This window comes from Talpa europaea (assembly GCF_964194135.1).
Source record: "Talpa europaea genome assembly, chromosome: 10".
Taxonomy (NCBI): domain Eukaryota; kingdom Metazoa; phylum Chordata; class Mammalia; order Eulipotyphla; family Talpidae; genus Talpa; species Talpa europaea.
The window spans coordinates 11,369,894-11,384,417 of NC_140077.1; the positions used below are offsets into that span (position 1 = coordinate 11,369,894).

Below are 14,524 nucleotides of genomic sequence, written 5' to 3' on the forward strand. Positions count from 1 at the left end.
TTACTTGCGGAAGTAGAGCAACTTGGTGAGCATGGAGGCGATACTCGGGATCTGCTGCTTGCTCATGTCTGGGTTGTCGGTCCTGGACTGGAAGTTCCTGGCCATTCTGAGGTTCACCCTGGTGAGTATTTTAATGAGGTCCAGCCTTTTCCCGTGTTCATTCAGGACGTCACAGAGGGACTGTATGAACCAGGAGCCAGTTCCTGGGCTCTGCCATGAGTAGCAGCCTTCAGTGGGAGAGAAGAGAGACAATGACCAGTGGACTGCCCCTGCTCCACTCACCACCCAGAAAGATTCTGGGTATTTGGGGCAGCCGTGCCTGCTCTTCTGCAATCACCCCCACCCCACCCCATTCTGCATACAGGATGGAAATTTTGCAGTAGGCTCAGAAAGCAAACATCACAGACATACTGGGGTGTGTGGAGACATTAACAAGTGCTTCCTGTTGTGGGTGGAAATCTGCTGACAGCCCCCACTGGGGCACATGCCTCCATCTGATGGAGGCGCTCACAGGAGGCACATCAGACAATGAGTGAGTGCGAAACAAGGGTGGGCAGGGAGTATCCCAAAGGAAGTGATGGAGAACCACCCATCTCCTGGAACTCCCACCACTCTTTGCAATGCGTGCTGTTGCTTTCTCTCCGGGCCTCCAGATGGAATTTGGCAGTGACCTCTGAGAATTCCAGGATGTGTCCCTGCTGGGGGGGGGGGGGGGACACAGAACTTGAGCCTGGCTGCTGCTGCTGAAATGTAGCAGCCAGAGGTGGCTGAGTGCCCTGCTGCCTTAGTAGGATTGCCCTGCGGGCACCAGCAATGGATGGGAAGGGGAATTTTTCTCCTAGAGCACACGTGGTCTCTGGGAGAGGTCGCTGGCTCCACTGTCTCAGTTCTTGGTGTGGTCGTGTCCAATAGGATTTACTGAAGGGTTAAGGAGACATCAGCAGAAAGAGGTTACGCAAGTACCCAGGAGGAAGCCCAGAGGTTGAGGAAGGAATCACAATGCACAACCAGGCAGGGAGATGCAAATCCAAGCACCAAGGATGTGCCCAAGAGGAAATGCTGCAGCTTTAGTCAGCTGACTGGGCCAGAGCACAAGAAGCAGGGTCACTTCAGGACCTGGGTCTTACCCATAACTTGTCTCCTCCAGCCCTGCCTCCCTGTCATCTTTGACCCTGAGGGAATCTAAAAGGGATCTGGAAAGTTGGGGGAAAGTGAGAAAGCTATAGGCAAAAGGCCCCCTGAGTACCTTGGAATTGGGAGTGTGGAGCCAAGTCAGGTTTGGGTTTTTGTTATCCTCTTAGCCTGCACATCCGGGGTAGACACTGCAACTGTTTGTGACTTCAAAAGGCAACAATAATGCCCGGCTTCTCGGCATGAGCAGCAAAGTCATGCACCTGCAGGAGTCTTAATCCAGGGACAAAGGAAGATCCCACCACCCCAGTTCCTCCAATTTAAAAGGGCAGAGTGAAACAAAAGCTGTGTTTGTTTCACATGAAGAGCTGTGATTCTTCTTCTTCCAGCCAATCATTCACATCGCTTGGTGAGAACTGGCTCATCAGCATTATCGTTCATATCCTTCATATCCTTACTGAATAAACATAAATAACCCATTTGTGTAAAGGGGTTGAGGGCACTCAGAATTCTTTCTTGCAGCACATGATATGGGAACCACCAGTGTGAGGATTTGAACTTTGTGGACAAAGCTTTTCATGTGTGAGTGTATGTGAGGGGTTCACCTATGTTACCCCATTACATTAACTCCTCTGTCTCTGCTTCTGGCGAGGGTAAACCTGTGTATCAAGTCCATTTGTCACTGCCCCAGCTTCACTTCCTCTAACCCCTACCCGTCAGGATCTTTAAGGAAGCCATTCCAGAATGCAAACCTCACCCTGAGACTCTCCTCCCTAAAACAGTTTCCTTGCATCCTTTTATCAGGGAGAAATTTGGACTGCTTAGCCCAGCACGAGAGCCCTGCCTACTGGACCAGGTTTGATCCACACCATGACTTCTGTGCTAGGAACTGAGTCCCCAAATTCAGATATTTGACTGTATTTGCAGACAGGGCTTGCATGCAGGCAATTAATGTTAAAGGAGGCGATAAGGATCTGACCCAAGAGCATTAGTGTCCTTGGATTCGGAGCTTCCGGAACTGTGAGCTACAAACGTCTGCCCCCTGGTCTGTGAGCTTTGTTAGAGCAGCTGAGCGAACCACACACTGTGATCTAGTCTTGTGGTGTCACCAGAGCACTGGGCTATCGATCGAACTACCCTACAAGCCCTCTTTCTGGCTCCTGCTGTGTGGGTTCTAAGACTCAGTTACAGCAGCTCACGTTTTAGGAAACCCTCTCCCACAGCCTCCTAGAGTTCACCCTTCTTTTCTACAGTTCCGACAGAGCCTGCTCAGAGCTCCTATAAGTCTACTGGCCCAGGTTTGATCTATGCCATGCATCTGTAAACACAGGGTCTATTTATTTACCCAGACACCTGCCCTCTTCACACCATCTCCCTCTCAAGAGCAGGACGACAGCATTATTTTCTTATGATCCTTAAAACTTGTGAAGTCAACATTCTTAGAAAATACATCTGTAGATCTAGCCAGACTTGGTTTTCCAAATATACTGCAACTTTCTATTATAACTAATTCCTCTGTGTCCAGCATTTGACAAGCAGCTACTGCAGCTGGGAGGATTAGAAATCGGTGATGGGATTTGTGCAAAACACAGGAGGGATTTTCATTAAAATTACTCAGGCAACATGGAGCTTAGTTAAGAAGGAGCAGGCCTGCTCGTGCCTAGCATGGTGGGGGGGGCAGTTTACAGGAATCTAGAGCTGAGCCATAACTCCACTGTGACCCCAAATCTCTGCCTGACCCTGACACATCACTTGGGCTCAATTTTTTTTCCCTTCTGTAAAATTAGGACAGTAAAAACACCTTTCCCGACCATCAATTATTACAAGGATGAGATGTGGTAAAAGGCATAAAAACACTATACATTGCAAAAGGTTATAGAAAGATTTGTCTGTATGATTTCCAATAATATTAACAGTGAGAGAATCCAGCTTTCTCAGGGAGGAAAGCAGACACGCTCCGCATCAGGCGCCCTGATGGCCCAGAGAAGTCCAGGCCCTGACCCTGCATCTGTGATCATGTTCCCCCATTAGGCAAAAGGGACTTTGTAGATGTGCCCCAGGCAATGGGAAGGAGATGGGGGGTTGTTCTGGATTACCCAGCCGACCCACAGTGATCCCAAGAGTCCTTAAAAGAAGAGAGTCTTTTCCAGCTGTGGTCGGGAGCTCTGTGCCCATGGAAGGGGTCAGAGATGTGAAGCTGCTGACTTTAAATGGAGGGAGGCGGCCACCAGCCCAGGAAGGCAGAGGGGTCAAACACAGTGCTGAAGCCAAGGAAGTGGACTTCCCCACATCCTCTGAAGAAGGGAGCCTGGCAACCCATTTGCAAGTCTGACCTCCAGGAGGGCGAGCTAATGGACTTGTGGTTTAAGTTTCTACTTGGGGTTGTTAAGACAGTCCCCAGCCTGTGTGCAGGTGGTGCAACGGTGTGGCACGGAACAGAGAAGACAGCTGGGCTGATACCTGGAGTGGTGGAAGAGGCGAAGAGAAAGTCGGCTTCAACTGGGACCTTGTAGTGGTGCTGAGCATCCGTTTCACTGACAAACCCCGAATCAGCCTGGATGCTGTTGTCCAGCTCCGTCTCCTGGCAAGCCTAAGTGTCAAAGCAGAGGTCACGCCATGGAGCTGGGGACAGAAATGTTTGTGCTGCTCACACACATGTGAGCAGAGAGCCCCCCAAACGGTGCCTGGCACGTTCTAGCAGCTCAGGGAGAATTTGATGAATAAATAAGTGAGTGAATCTTGTGTCAATTTACTAAGTGAAGAGATGAGACTTGCAATGTCTTATAACCCCCATAATCTATGATATGGTGCAAATGCAGATGTCAAGCATTTAGAGAGTCCCCAAAGCCCAGAACTACAAACCCAACTGAAATAGCACATGGATTTGTAAAAAGGCTACAATCCAAGTCAAGTCACTTGCACTCCCCTCCCACTTGCAATTGTTTTGGCTTTGAAAATTCTATTGGCTGGATTACCTGAATGAAGAAGAGCTTGGGTTTCTCTACAAGGGTTTTGCATCTATCTCCTCTAAAATGGGCTGCCAACTCCTTTATTGATGTCAAGCCATCAGTTCCATAAATGAAACCTTCTTCTTTTCCATGGCTCAGTAAGATGCAGGCGAAGCAGGCTGAATTTTTGTGGTCCTGTTCAGAAACTGCAAGCCAGAGATGTGGACATTGAAAAACTAAAATCTATGCCCTGCGGGAGCTCAGCTGTAATATCCCCTGCCAGTCTGGAAGCTGACACTGACTCTGGGAGGGGATGGGAGGGGGTTGGAGGAGCACCCCTCTGGAGAGAAGGCAGACCCGTGGGAAGAAGTTAGAAAGGGAGAGTTCTAGAATTTGTGTGGAGGTGCGGGATGGGTTCAGATGCTGGGAGGCAACACGCTGGCATGCTCTGAGCTTGGCTCTGCTGTCTGGCAGGTGTGACACAGGGTGACTGAGGCCTGTGTGTCTTGCTCTGCTGTATGGACTGGCCTAGGAAACCAGAACCTATGAAATGGGATACTATTTGCACAGGGGCCCGGCATGCATCACACAAGTAATGATAAAGAAAACAGAATCTTGTGCTGAATGAAAGAAGCCAGTCACTAAAGGATAAACTCTTTATGTTATGATCCCAGTCTGAGGCAGCCTTTCACGGTCAAGGTCACAGGGGCAGACAGGAGAGTGGAGGCGGCCAGGGATGGGGAAGGGGAACTGGGGCGCTCGAGTTTAAAAGGGACAGAGTTTCAGTTCTGTAAGATGAAGAAAGCTCTGGAGTCGGACGATGGGGAAATGGCCACACAAAGCCCGAATGTTCTTAATGTCGTGAAGCTGTGCGCGTGAAGGCTAAGGTGGTACACCTGGCGTTCTGTGATGTGACTGCCATTTAAAAGGTAAAACATAAAATTATAAAGGAAAGAATTTCACAAAAATTCCAGCCAATGCCAGACTGGCCGATGTTTTGGATCCTGAGGAGAGGAACCATGAAGGGCTTCATGGTCGGTTCAGTTCAAACTCATCTAAGGTCTGGGATTCTTTCTAACTAGCCGGCAAGCTGCTCACGGGTATAACCCTCTCCTCCCTTCTTCTTCTCTTGATCAATGATGGCGTGAAGTAAGACATAGAAGTCTGTGAGCACCTACTATGTGCAGACAGAGATCTGGACACTTTGCGTGAGTTCTCTTATTAAATCCCTGCAAGAGCCCCTTAAAGAAGGCCTCATTTATCTTTGTATCACTGATAACAGATAGAATCTTGGAGAGTCCCTTGACTTTGCCCAAAGGGCATGTGGGAGCCTTGGAGCCAGGTGAGCCCGGTGTGGCCCCTCCCATTCCAGTCACTGTGGCACCCTTGCATCTACCTGTACAAGGATTCTGGGTTGGTTCTGCCAACAGAAGTCCAAGATGCTGGAATTCTTTTACCATGTAGTATATGTTCAGATCAGACAAATTATGACAGAGCTAGAAAGTGTGAGTTTTGCCTTCACTGGAACTGTTTGCAGGGACGGTCATGAAAAACAGCCACTGACTATTGTTATAGGACAACAAGTGAGAATTTGGTGCTGGTGACATGCACAGGCATGGACTGAATGACTCACTTTTCATAAGAACAGTTTCCTGCTGAGCCAAGTCCTTCCATCTGCCTGCTGCACATCTCAAGCCCTGCTTGCTCACTACTCCTCACCCCAACCCCAGGACATGGGAGGGGCAGGTAGCAGGACCCACACTGAAGCTGACCTGCCTGAGTAGCCAGTGTCAGAGCTTGGAGGGACCCAAAGCTGGACCCCTGGCTCCCAGTCTGCTCCATCAGGTGGCCCCTCAGGGAACAGAGGGTCAGGTCTCAAGGTTCATGTTTGAAGAAATTTGGAAAAGACAAGAGAATGGATGAATGAGATGGACTGATAACCAAAGTGACAGGTTTCTGAGGTTAGAAGGATGGTGGGAGAATAGGTCAGGGGTAAGTGAGGGGGAGGGGAAGACAAGCAACTCAAACAACTATTTAATGAAAAATTTAAAAATGGGTTAAATGTGATTACCTTCATTCAATTCTGTGTATGCCTGGTGGCACAAGTTGCTTAGCTGGTGTGGATTCCAAGAACAACAAAGTGCAGGAACTTTGGTGCCCCGGACTTACTATTTTGGAAAGCCATCCCTGGTGCTTTAGTTGCAGGACTCTAGGAAAGCTGTTTGAATTCTTGGAACTTCAGTTTGCTTTTCTGTAACCTGATTCCAGCCTCCAGGATAAAAGGATTCTCTCTGGGTCAAGCTTCAGGTGTGAACCTCAATTTATCCCCCACTGGGAAAAGGCCTTACTTGCCTAATCCTCTGTCCACATCCAGGGGATATTAGCAGCAGCCATGGACTTATTGCAAAACAGAGGAGGAACAAAAGGGCCAAAATGCCTGCCTGGTTTTTAAATAATGAGAAAGGCTATTGGAAGAGAGGGTGACATTCCTTTTCTAGCAGTTTATTGAAGAGCAGCTATGATTTGACTGTGGGTCTTGTCTGATGAGTTAGTAGGGTATTACTTTCAAATGCTCACCCTAAAAGCCAGAATACCCTAGATGGTGTCCACTAGGTAGTGTGGTGTAATGGAAAATACGATTGTTCTGGAATCAGGAGACCATGGCTTGAGTTTTGGTTTTGTCCTTGCTAACTGTGCCTTTGGTATTTTCCTTATCCTCTCAAAAGCTCCGTCCTGGGTTTATAAAACAGGCATGATGATATCCTGCAGTGCTTGTGTTCAAGGTCTAATGAAATGGTTTTGTGAATGTGCTGTGTCAAAAATAGAAGGTGGTGCTGCTCTATGGGGATGACTATTTCTCCTTCAGTCACTAGGGGAAGTTGACCCAAACTGTTCTGAATGGGAAGATACAGATTTGTTACTTCCCTATGATTGAGTCTTTTCAAACTGAGAAGATTCTGTAGATATAGAACCTATTTCCTTTGCTGTCATGTAAGCTGCCTTCATCTTTTTAGGGAAAGCTAAGTTTCCTGAAGGAGACCTGCTGGCCCCAGAGGTAGACACGGAGTGGCCAGGAGGAAGACAGGCTTCCCACACTGAAATCCATGGGGCCATCAAAGGTGTCCTGCCAGCATCAGCCTGGCCCATCCCTCTCAGGAGCAGGGGGCAGGGAGACAGGTGGGGGCGGAGGAAGAGGAGACTCACCTTCCTTCAGCACAGCTTCCATTTTGGCACAGGAGCAGTCATTACGGACAGTCACGTCAAAACCCAGGTTTCGGAAGCACTTCAGAAGGGCCTCAGCATCTCTCTGTGTTCCATCTCGGGGATCATTGCCTGAGGGAATCACATGAGAGGTCAACATGAGTATCCCCTGCTGCCTGCTGGGAGCTGGTGTGCACAGGCCAAGAGCTCCTGGGTGCATGGTGAGCAACTGAAAACAAACTCAAAGGAGTGGGTATCTCAGTCCCCTCTCAAGGGTGAGTCTCAGCGTGGTCACTTGCAGCTCCAGTGCAGGCCAAACAGCACCTCTGCTCTTGGCCTCTGGTTCCTGTTTCACAGCAGCTAATGCACATGGAGGCCTCTTAGACCGAACATTCCCAAATCCCCGCATGCCCTTCTCCTGGACTCAGTGAAAAACATCCTCAGAAGTGTGTCTGCCACAGCATAGGGACACAGCACTTCTCCTATGAATGTCTGATACAAATCTTTTTTTAAAAAAAGATTTCATTTATGCATAAAAGACCTGGGGTACAGGCCAGAGGTGTGGGGAGTGAGATGATTCACCAGAGTGGGGAACAGAACAGGCAGACTGACTGAAATACACTGCTGAGGGGAGCAGCTGGCAAGTCAGGAGAGGTCTGTTGCACCATGTGGGTAGCTCCCTGCCCTGGGATGGAACTAGTGCTGCAGTGGCTGCGGTCAGCTTCATAGGTTGCGTCTCAACCCCTGGTGCCACCAGGGAGGACCTGATACAGGTCCTTTTTTTTTTTTTTGTGGGACCCTCGCTGGCGGCTGGGGAACAAACCAGTGCTGCAGAGGCTGTGGGCAGCCTCGCAGCCCAGCGCTCAACTGCTGCGCTACCAGGGGAGGCCCCTGATACAAGTCTTAATGCAAGTTCAACAAACTGGCAGGGAGCAGGCCACACACCTACCTGTGCTTCTGTCAAAGTTCTTGTTGTTTATGATGATGCACGTGCCCACCTTCTCAAAATCCATGTTATACTGACATAAAGCCTCAAAGTCTTGGTTCTTGATAGATGTCCTAGAGTCACTTTTCCTTTGCTTACTGGGAAATATAAAACCAGGTATGGACTTAGAAGATGTCAGGCCGGCACTGGGCTCTTGATCTTACTATTTGCATGAGAGGGGAGCCCAGGAGAGTGGCAATATATTCGAAAAAAGATCGGGGCGGGGAGGAACAGATGTCTCTGCTTAGTTGCCATATTTAAATGGAATGTGCTCTCCTTTGCAATTTCATTAAATGCTAGAGACACAGAGATTAAGTCGCAACTCAATCCCAGCACACACCCACCACGGCGGCTACCAGGCTGGCGATCACGGTCAGACCCAGAGTCCTCACGTACTGTTGGAGCCTATTTGTACACCCAGTGAGAAACACTGGCATCTCCCAAACTGGACTTAAATGTATCCTAAGACAGAGTGACTCCACTTGGACCCCCAAAAAGCAACACTGTTTACCAAAAGACCCCACACATGTGGAGACCATTATGCTTAATGACAGTCCCTGCCAGCAAATAATCAGAGTGTCCATTTACAGTAGAATAGCTAAATTATTGAATATTCATGTAAAGCAATTCCATGTAACAATGCGCATGAAACTTTGAAACTAAGCTCAGTAGCTGGCAAACTTGAGTCCAAGGGCATTTTACTCTTGAGTTTTTGTTACGTCTTATCTGCTAGAGTCTCTCAATCTCTGAAAGGATGTGGCTGTCCCCCTCCTGCCTTGGTCCAGAGTACACATCAGCTCTACAGGTTGAAACTTTGGTTTCCTTATTGCTAATTTTCAACTTTGCTATGACATGATTCCCCGTGTTTACAAGGCCCAGTTTCTTCCCTGATATCACTTTATTTTTAAAAGACAAACACCCTGAATCTGTTCTCGTACCTTCTGGACACCACTCCCTGCCTTTGTTTCCTGTCAGGATTTTTCTTCACATTCCTTCCCCAGAGGGGCAGCTCAAAAGAGAACTTGGGGTAAGGGTCTGCACCCATCGCCCGTGTGGGCTGGGCTGGGGGTCACTGCCCTTCACTGGCATCAATTTCCTGTCCTGGAGCCTCTGCCTGGTCACACATGACAGTGCAGGCTGCCACATACCTCAGCTGTGTCTAGGCCCACTGCCGTGTGTGGCAGGTGCATTCCCTGAGGGAAATGCTGCCCAGGCCTGGAGATGGGAGACTGGGCAGCAGCAGGTGCCTTCTCCCATGGAGTGTCCCCACTCCCAAGTCTCCCTCAAAGCTCAGCAAAGACAAAGGTCAGTGAGTGTCGGCATTGCTCAAGGACATGGCGTAAGGAGTAAGATTTATTTCCTTATTGCCACCTTGTCCACATCCCTGCTGAGTGCCCTGTGCACATCAAAATAGCTGTGCAGCCTTTTTTTAAAAATTCAACATCCATTGATTTTATTTTATTTTAATTTTTTTTCTTTTCTTTCGTATATTTTTTACATCATCATTTTTATACAATGTACACTTTATCGTCTTGGGTCTTTACATGCTTTTGAAAAACACAATCGCTGGCCTTCAATAGAAGCCTCTGAGGTAGGGGGAAGCGGAACAATCGTACCCATTTTATAGGTAATAATAACTACAAGTAAAATTTGTTGGTGCTGGGGATCTCACTTGCCTTTTCTCATTCGCTCTGGACATTCTTTTGCTAATTCAAGGCCACACAAGGACTATACTGAAGGCTACAATTTATGCACTCAAGTCCTTTAAGGTACAAAAGTCTCCTATCTTCTGCAATACGGGCTTATTTTCAATCTGACTATACAACAATATCTGAATAACCAAGCTGCAATGATTTTCGGGCTGCATTAGCCCATCCTCAATGATAAGCAAAACAAAACTGGCAAATATCTTTTATAAGAAAAACAGGCTCCAATGTAAGATGCATGAAAAAGAAAAGGATTCTGTGTCTATCAAGTTAGAATTTAGAAAATTACTGGTTAAAAAAAATGGAACACAACAGGGGAATAAATAAATACACACTTGAAAGAATATATTTTTCGTGAATATAAAAAGTAATTTAACTTTGAATATGAAATGTGATTCTTATCTCAGCTAAGTACAGTTTCCCTTACCTGTCCTGCCCCTAAATAGAGCTCTTCTTTCTCAAGATGAACTAAATATTTGCTTTCTCTTTCTGGATTTGAGTCTGTCAATATTAATTTTCCTTCTAGCCAAAACAGCTTTTTGTTACACCCAGGTCTTCTGAGGTCTTCTGAGGTCACAGATGCGTATCAGAGAGCGATTATTAATTCAATCCCATTGAATTCACCTTCCTAAGAGGGGCCGGCCTGGGGAAACTCCATCTGAGCTTTAATTGTGGGGAAGCAAAAACCCGAAGATCAGATTAAAGCATGTGACGTGAGACAAATAAAAGGAGGAAGTGACTGTAGAGAAGGCATCAGGGAGAAAGCAGTGTGTGTGTGTGTGTGTGTGTGTGTGTGTGTGAAGTGGAGTAAAATCTATTGCACAGACACATCTTCTACAAGAATGAGAGAGGGAGAGGCGAGAGTCTCTCCTAATAGCTGTGGAACTTCGAAGCCCCTTCTCCCAGCAATGGTCTCCCTCTTACCCCATTCTCTCTCCCTTTGTGGCTACTGTGAGCCGGTGCCACTGCTTCCGTTTTGCCAATTCTTACTGCCAGGTTGCTGCAGAGATTAAGTACAGCCTCACCTGAAGAAAGAAGGATTGCTCTGAGCAGCAACTATTTTATTTTTATTTTTTTTAAGGTTTATTTATTTATGCATACAAGTGCTGGGGTATAGGCTAGAGGGTTGTGAGAGGATTCACCAGAGAGAGGGGGAGCAGAACAGGCAGAGGTACTGAAATATATTGCTGAGGGGAACAGCGGGTAAGATAGGAAGGTTCTGCTGTGCCACGTGGGTTAGCTCCCTGGCCAGGGATTGAACTTGTGCTGCAGTAGTTGCAGATAGCTTCATAGCGCTGACACTTAACCCCTTGCACCACCAGGGAGGTCCCACAGCTATTTGAAAGTAGCCCTTAGCTGCTGATTCTGCAGAAACATAGGACAATTGTTGTTTATTTCTTTTGCATGTCACGCCAAATACTACAAGTTGGTTCCCTCCTCTGTTCCTCCCCCACCACGAATTGGAAAACAGAACTTTCTTATTTGATATGATTTGACAGGTTATTTTTGGGCAGGGGACTGCTATTACCACTCATTTATATGGAAGATATTTTAAGGATTTTCTGACCAAAAAAATAACACACCAAATCACACCCGATAGGAATGCTTACTTTCGGGTAGCGGGAGAAACCTGTTTTTGAAAACATTTGTGGACTGACAGACAAGTTTTCCCAATTTGCTCCCACCTCTCTCATTTCTAGTTAAAACCTTAATGGCACGTCTCAGTGAAAAACTGGGCTGGCAGACACAAGCTTATCCAAAAAGTGACCTACTCCCACCGTGACCAACAAGTCAGGTACAAAGTCCAGTTCATGGGGCCTCCCCGCTGGCGCAGCGGTTGAGCGCTGGGTTGCGAAGCTGCCCGCAGCCTCTGCAGCACTGGTTCGATCCCCGGCTGCTCCTCGGCCACCGGAGGAGGGTCCCACATGGCGCGCAGACCTCTCCTGCCGCCCGCTGCTCCCCTCAGCAGTATACTTCGGTCCTTCTGCCTGCTCTGCTCCCCGCTCTGGCTCTGGTGAATTCTCTCACCCTCCCACGCTTCTGACTATAACCAGTGCTTGTATAAATAAATAAATAAATAAAAATTAATCTTAAAAATATATATATAAAAAAAAACCATTAAAAAAAAAAACCAAAAAAACCAAAAAACAAAGTCCAGTTCATGGCCACTTCCTAGCGGGACCAAAGGAGGGGGGTGTCTTTTAATCAAATCACACAATCTTGTGAAAGAACAGAAGCTCTCCAGGCGCTGGTGTGGGGTGATTTCCAATGAGTAGTGTTAGGTATGGAACAAAACAAGGAGTAGAACAAGGAGAACAAGGGCTACCTTGTAGAGGGAAAATGTGAGAACTATTGGCACAGACCCTAACTAGGAGATGTGCACCCTGAGCCTCTCTCAAGTCCGGGGTGATGGAAACAAGCCTTTCTCCCGAATCTGACAAATGGGACAAACAGATGGTGGAGGACCCACTTCAGAGATTCCCTAAATCATCAACAACAAACATTGGTAGTATGTTTATAGTGTTTGGTGCTTTCCAAAGTGTGTCAGTAATAATCATCCCATCTGCTCTGCAAAGTACCGACAGGCACGGAAAGGTGCAAACGAAAGTTAGCCAGTGTGGGCCTCCTTGGTGGCACAGGCGGTTGAGCGCAGCACTGTGATGCTCTCCCCAGCCTCTGCAGTGTGGGTTAGATCCCTCAGCCTTAACCCCCTCACTGTCTCTCTCCAGTGGACATACTTCTGATCCACACGACAGCTCCTGCCTCTTGAGAGAAACCACTGCTCACCACCCCTCCGTGATGAAGGGTAAGGGGAGGTAGGAGACTCCTGCACGTCCCTGTAGCCCTGCTTCTAAGTGAAAAGGACACAGCAGGGCCATTAGAGAGCAGTCTGGAACTGTCTGGGCTGTAACTTCAACTCTACCACTTATTTACTGTCATCAGAAAGGCAAGTTACTAAACCCCTGAGTGCCTCAGTTTCCCTGCTGTCTAAACAGTGATAAGTAACTGAACCATGTCCTGGGATTAAGAGGACTAAGTGCAACACTGTGCTGGCCTTACAAGAGTTTGTTAAGTGAACAGATTATGATTATTAACACAAGTGAACTCAAGAAAGGAACAAGTGGGGCTCAGTACACAGGCTGCTCCCCACTTCTATGGAGTGCCTCTGAGCGCACAGGTGGGAAGGACTCACCTAACACCTTCTACCCCTCAGTGCCCAGATTCGGCCCTGCAGCCCATGCTCTGCTCCCCACGAGGCTGCCTGCTCACCGCCTCTAACACGGACTGCGCCTCAGTCCTGGGCAGCTGACAAGCAGATGCACAAGTGCCTAGTAGGACACCCTCATAGCTGGGGATCCCCCACACCGAGATCACCCCAGGCCCCTAAAGTTATCACAGACCAGAGCAGGACTCTGCAAACTGACCCCCGCAGCATAAACCTCCTTCCCTGAATGCTGCTCTCCGGGAGGGTGGGTGGAAACTGCAGAGGCATGGTAGCCTGCGAGACCCTATGTCCCACTGGATGGCAGGAAACTTACTTGAATATTGATGAGTTGTGTGAGGACCGTTCGGGCTTAGCATCAATGTCATCATCAGCTGCTAAATGCGTAGGCCCCTCAAGCTCCTCTTCCACCACAGTCGGTTTGTCATCGTGTGACATCTGGAGATTGGAAAGCAAAACAGAGAGTTGGTGCTAAGGGCACCAGTGGCCAAAGGGGAACCTCTCAGACTCTGATTTCTGCTGGTCTCAGCTCTGTGCAAATGCAGAGAGCAGAGGCGGGTGTGCACCCTAAAATGCTCACAGTACCCCAGAGCACCAGGTGGGAAGAAAGAATGCAGCGTGGGGAGGTGTCCAAGGGAACAAAGCACTGTTCCCTTGTGACCTTCCAGCTTGCCTTAGGTGTGATCTAGATACTGAGGACAGAACTGAGAGGGAGGAACTCCGAAGCTAGATGTGCACAAGGCCATGAGAAGTCAGGTGCCATCTTGTTTCTCAGCACATCATGAATCTCCACCATCACCACCAGCATATTGGTGTTGGGGGGCAGTTTTCAGATTAGAACCTAAAATATTTCTCAAAAACAGAGATAACCCTATCTCAGAGGAGATCAGCCTAAGTCCTAGCAAGCAAAGACTCCTGCCAGCTTCCATTTCATCTCCTTACACAGTCTTGGTTACTTTCAACATGGATTGTTATTAGCAAAGCACAGAAATATTTTCAAAATTAAAGTATATAAATCTACCAGAAAAGGATACTACCTTTGACTTGAGGAATTTGAGGCTTGAGCCTTTGCTAATACTCACCTTAAAGGCTGAATCTAGGATGTATGATGATAAAACAAGGTGACTGCTAAAAAAACAAGAAATGGAAGAGTTTAGGGAAATGGCTCTTAAGAAAACCAAGCATGTGCTTTAATATTATTGGGACCATGGAGAATAATTCTGGAGACTTCTCTTTGCTCATTCAATGAACACGTACAGGAAGTCTAATGCTAGAAGCCCAAATGGAAGGAGTTGGGGCTACACCTGGGAACAAGCGGACCTGGTCATGT

General features: G+C 47.7%; 1 protein-coding gene across 1 annotated transcript; it reads right to left on the minus strand.

Moving 5' to 3' along the window:
- Positions 1–9,310, minus strand: LOC311178175 (caspase-7-like; the record flags this gene model as incomplete). The annotated part of the gene is made up of 6 exons (XM_084244550.1): positions 1–327; positions 3,569–3,721; positions 4,107–4,285; positions 7,284–7,412; positions 8,230–8,363; positions 9,204–9,310. 6 exons carry the CDS (start codon positions 9,308–9,310, stop codon positions 1–3), a joined length of 1,029 nt encoding a protein of 342 aa, XP_084100676.1.
- Positions 9,311–14,524: the final 5,214 nt, after the last annotated feature.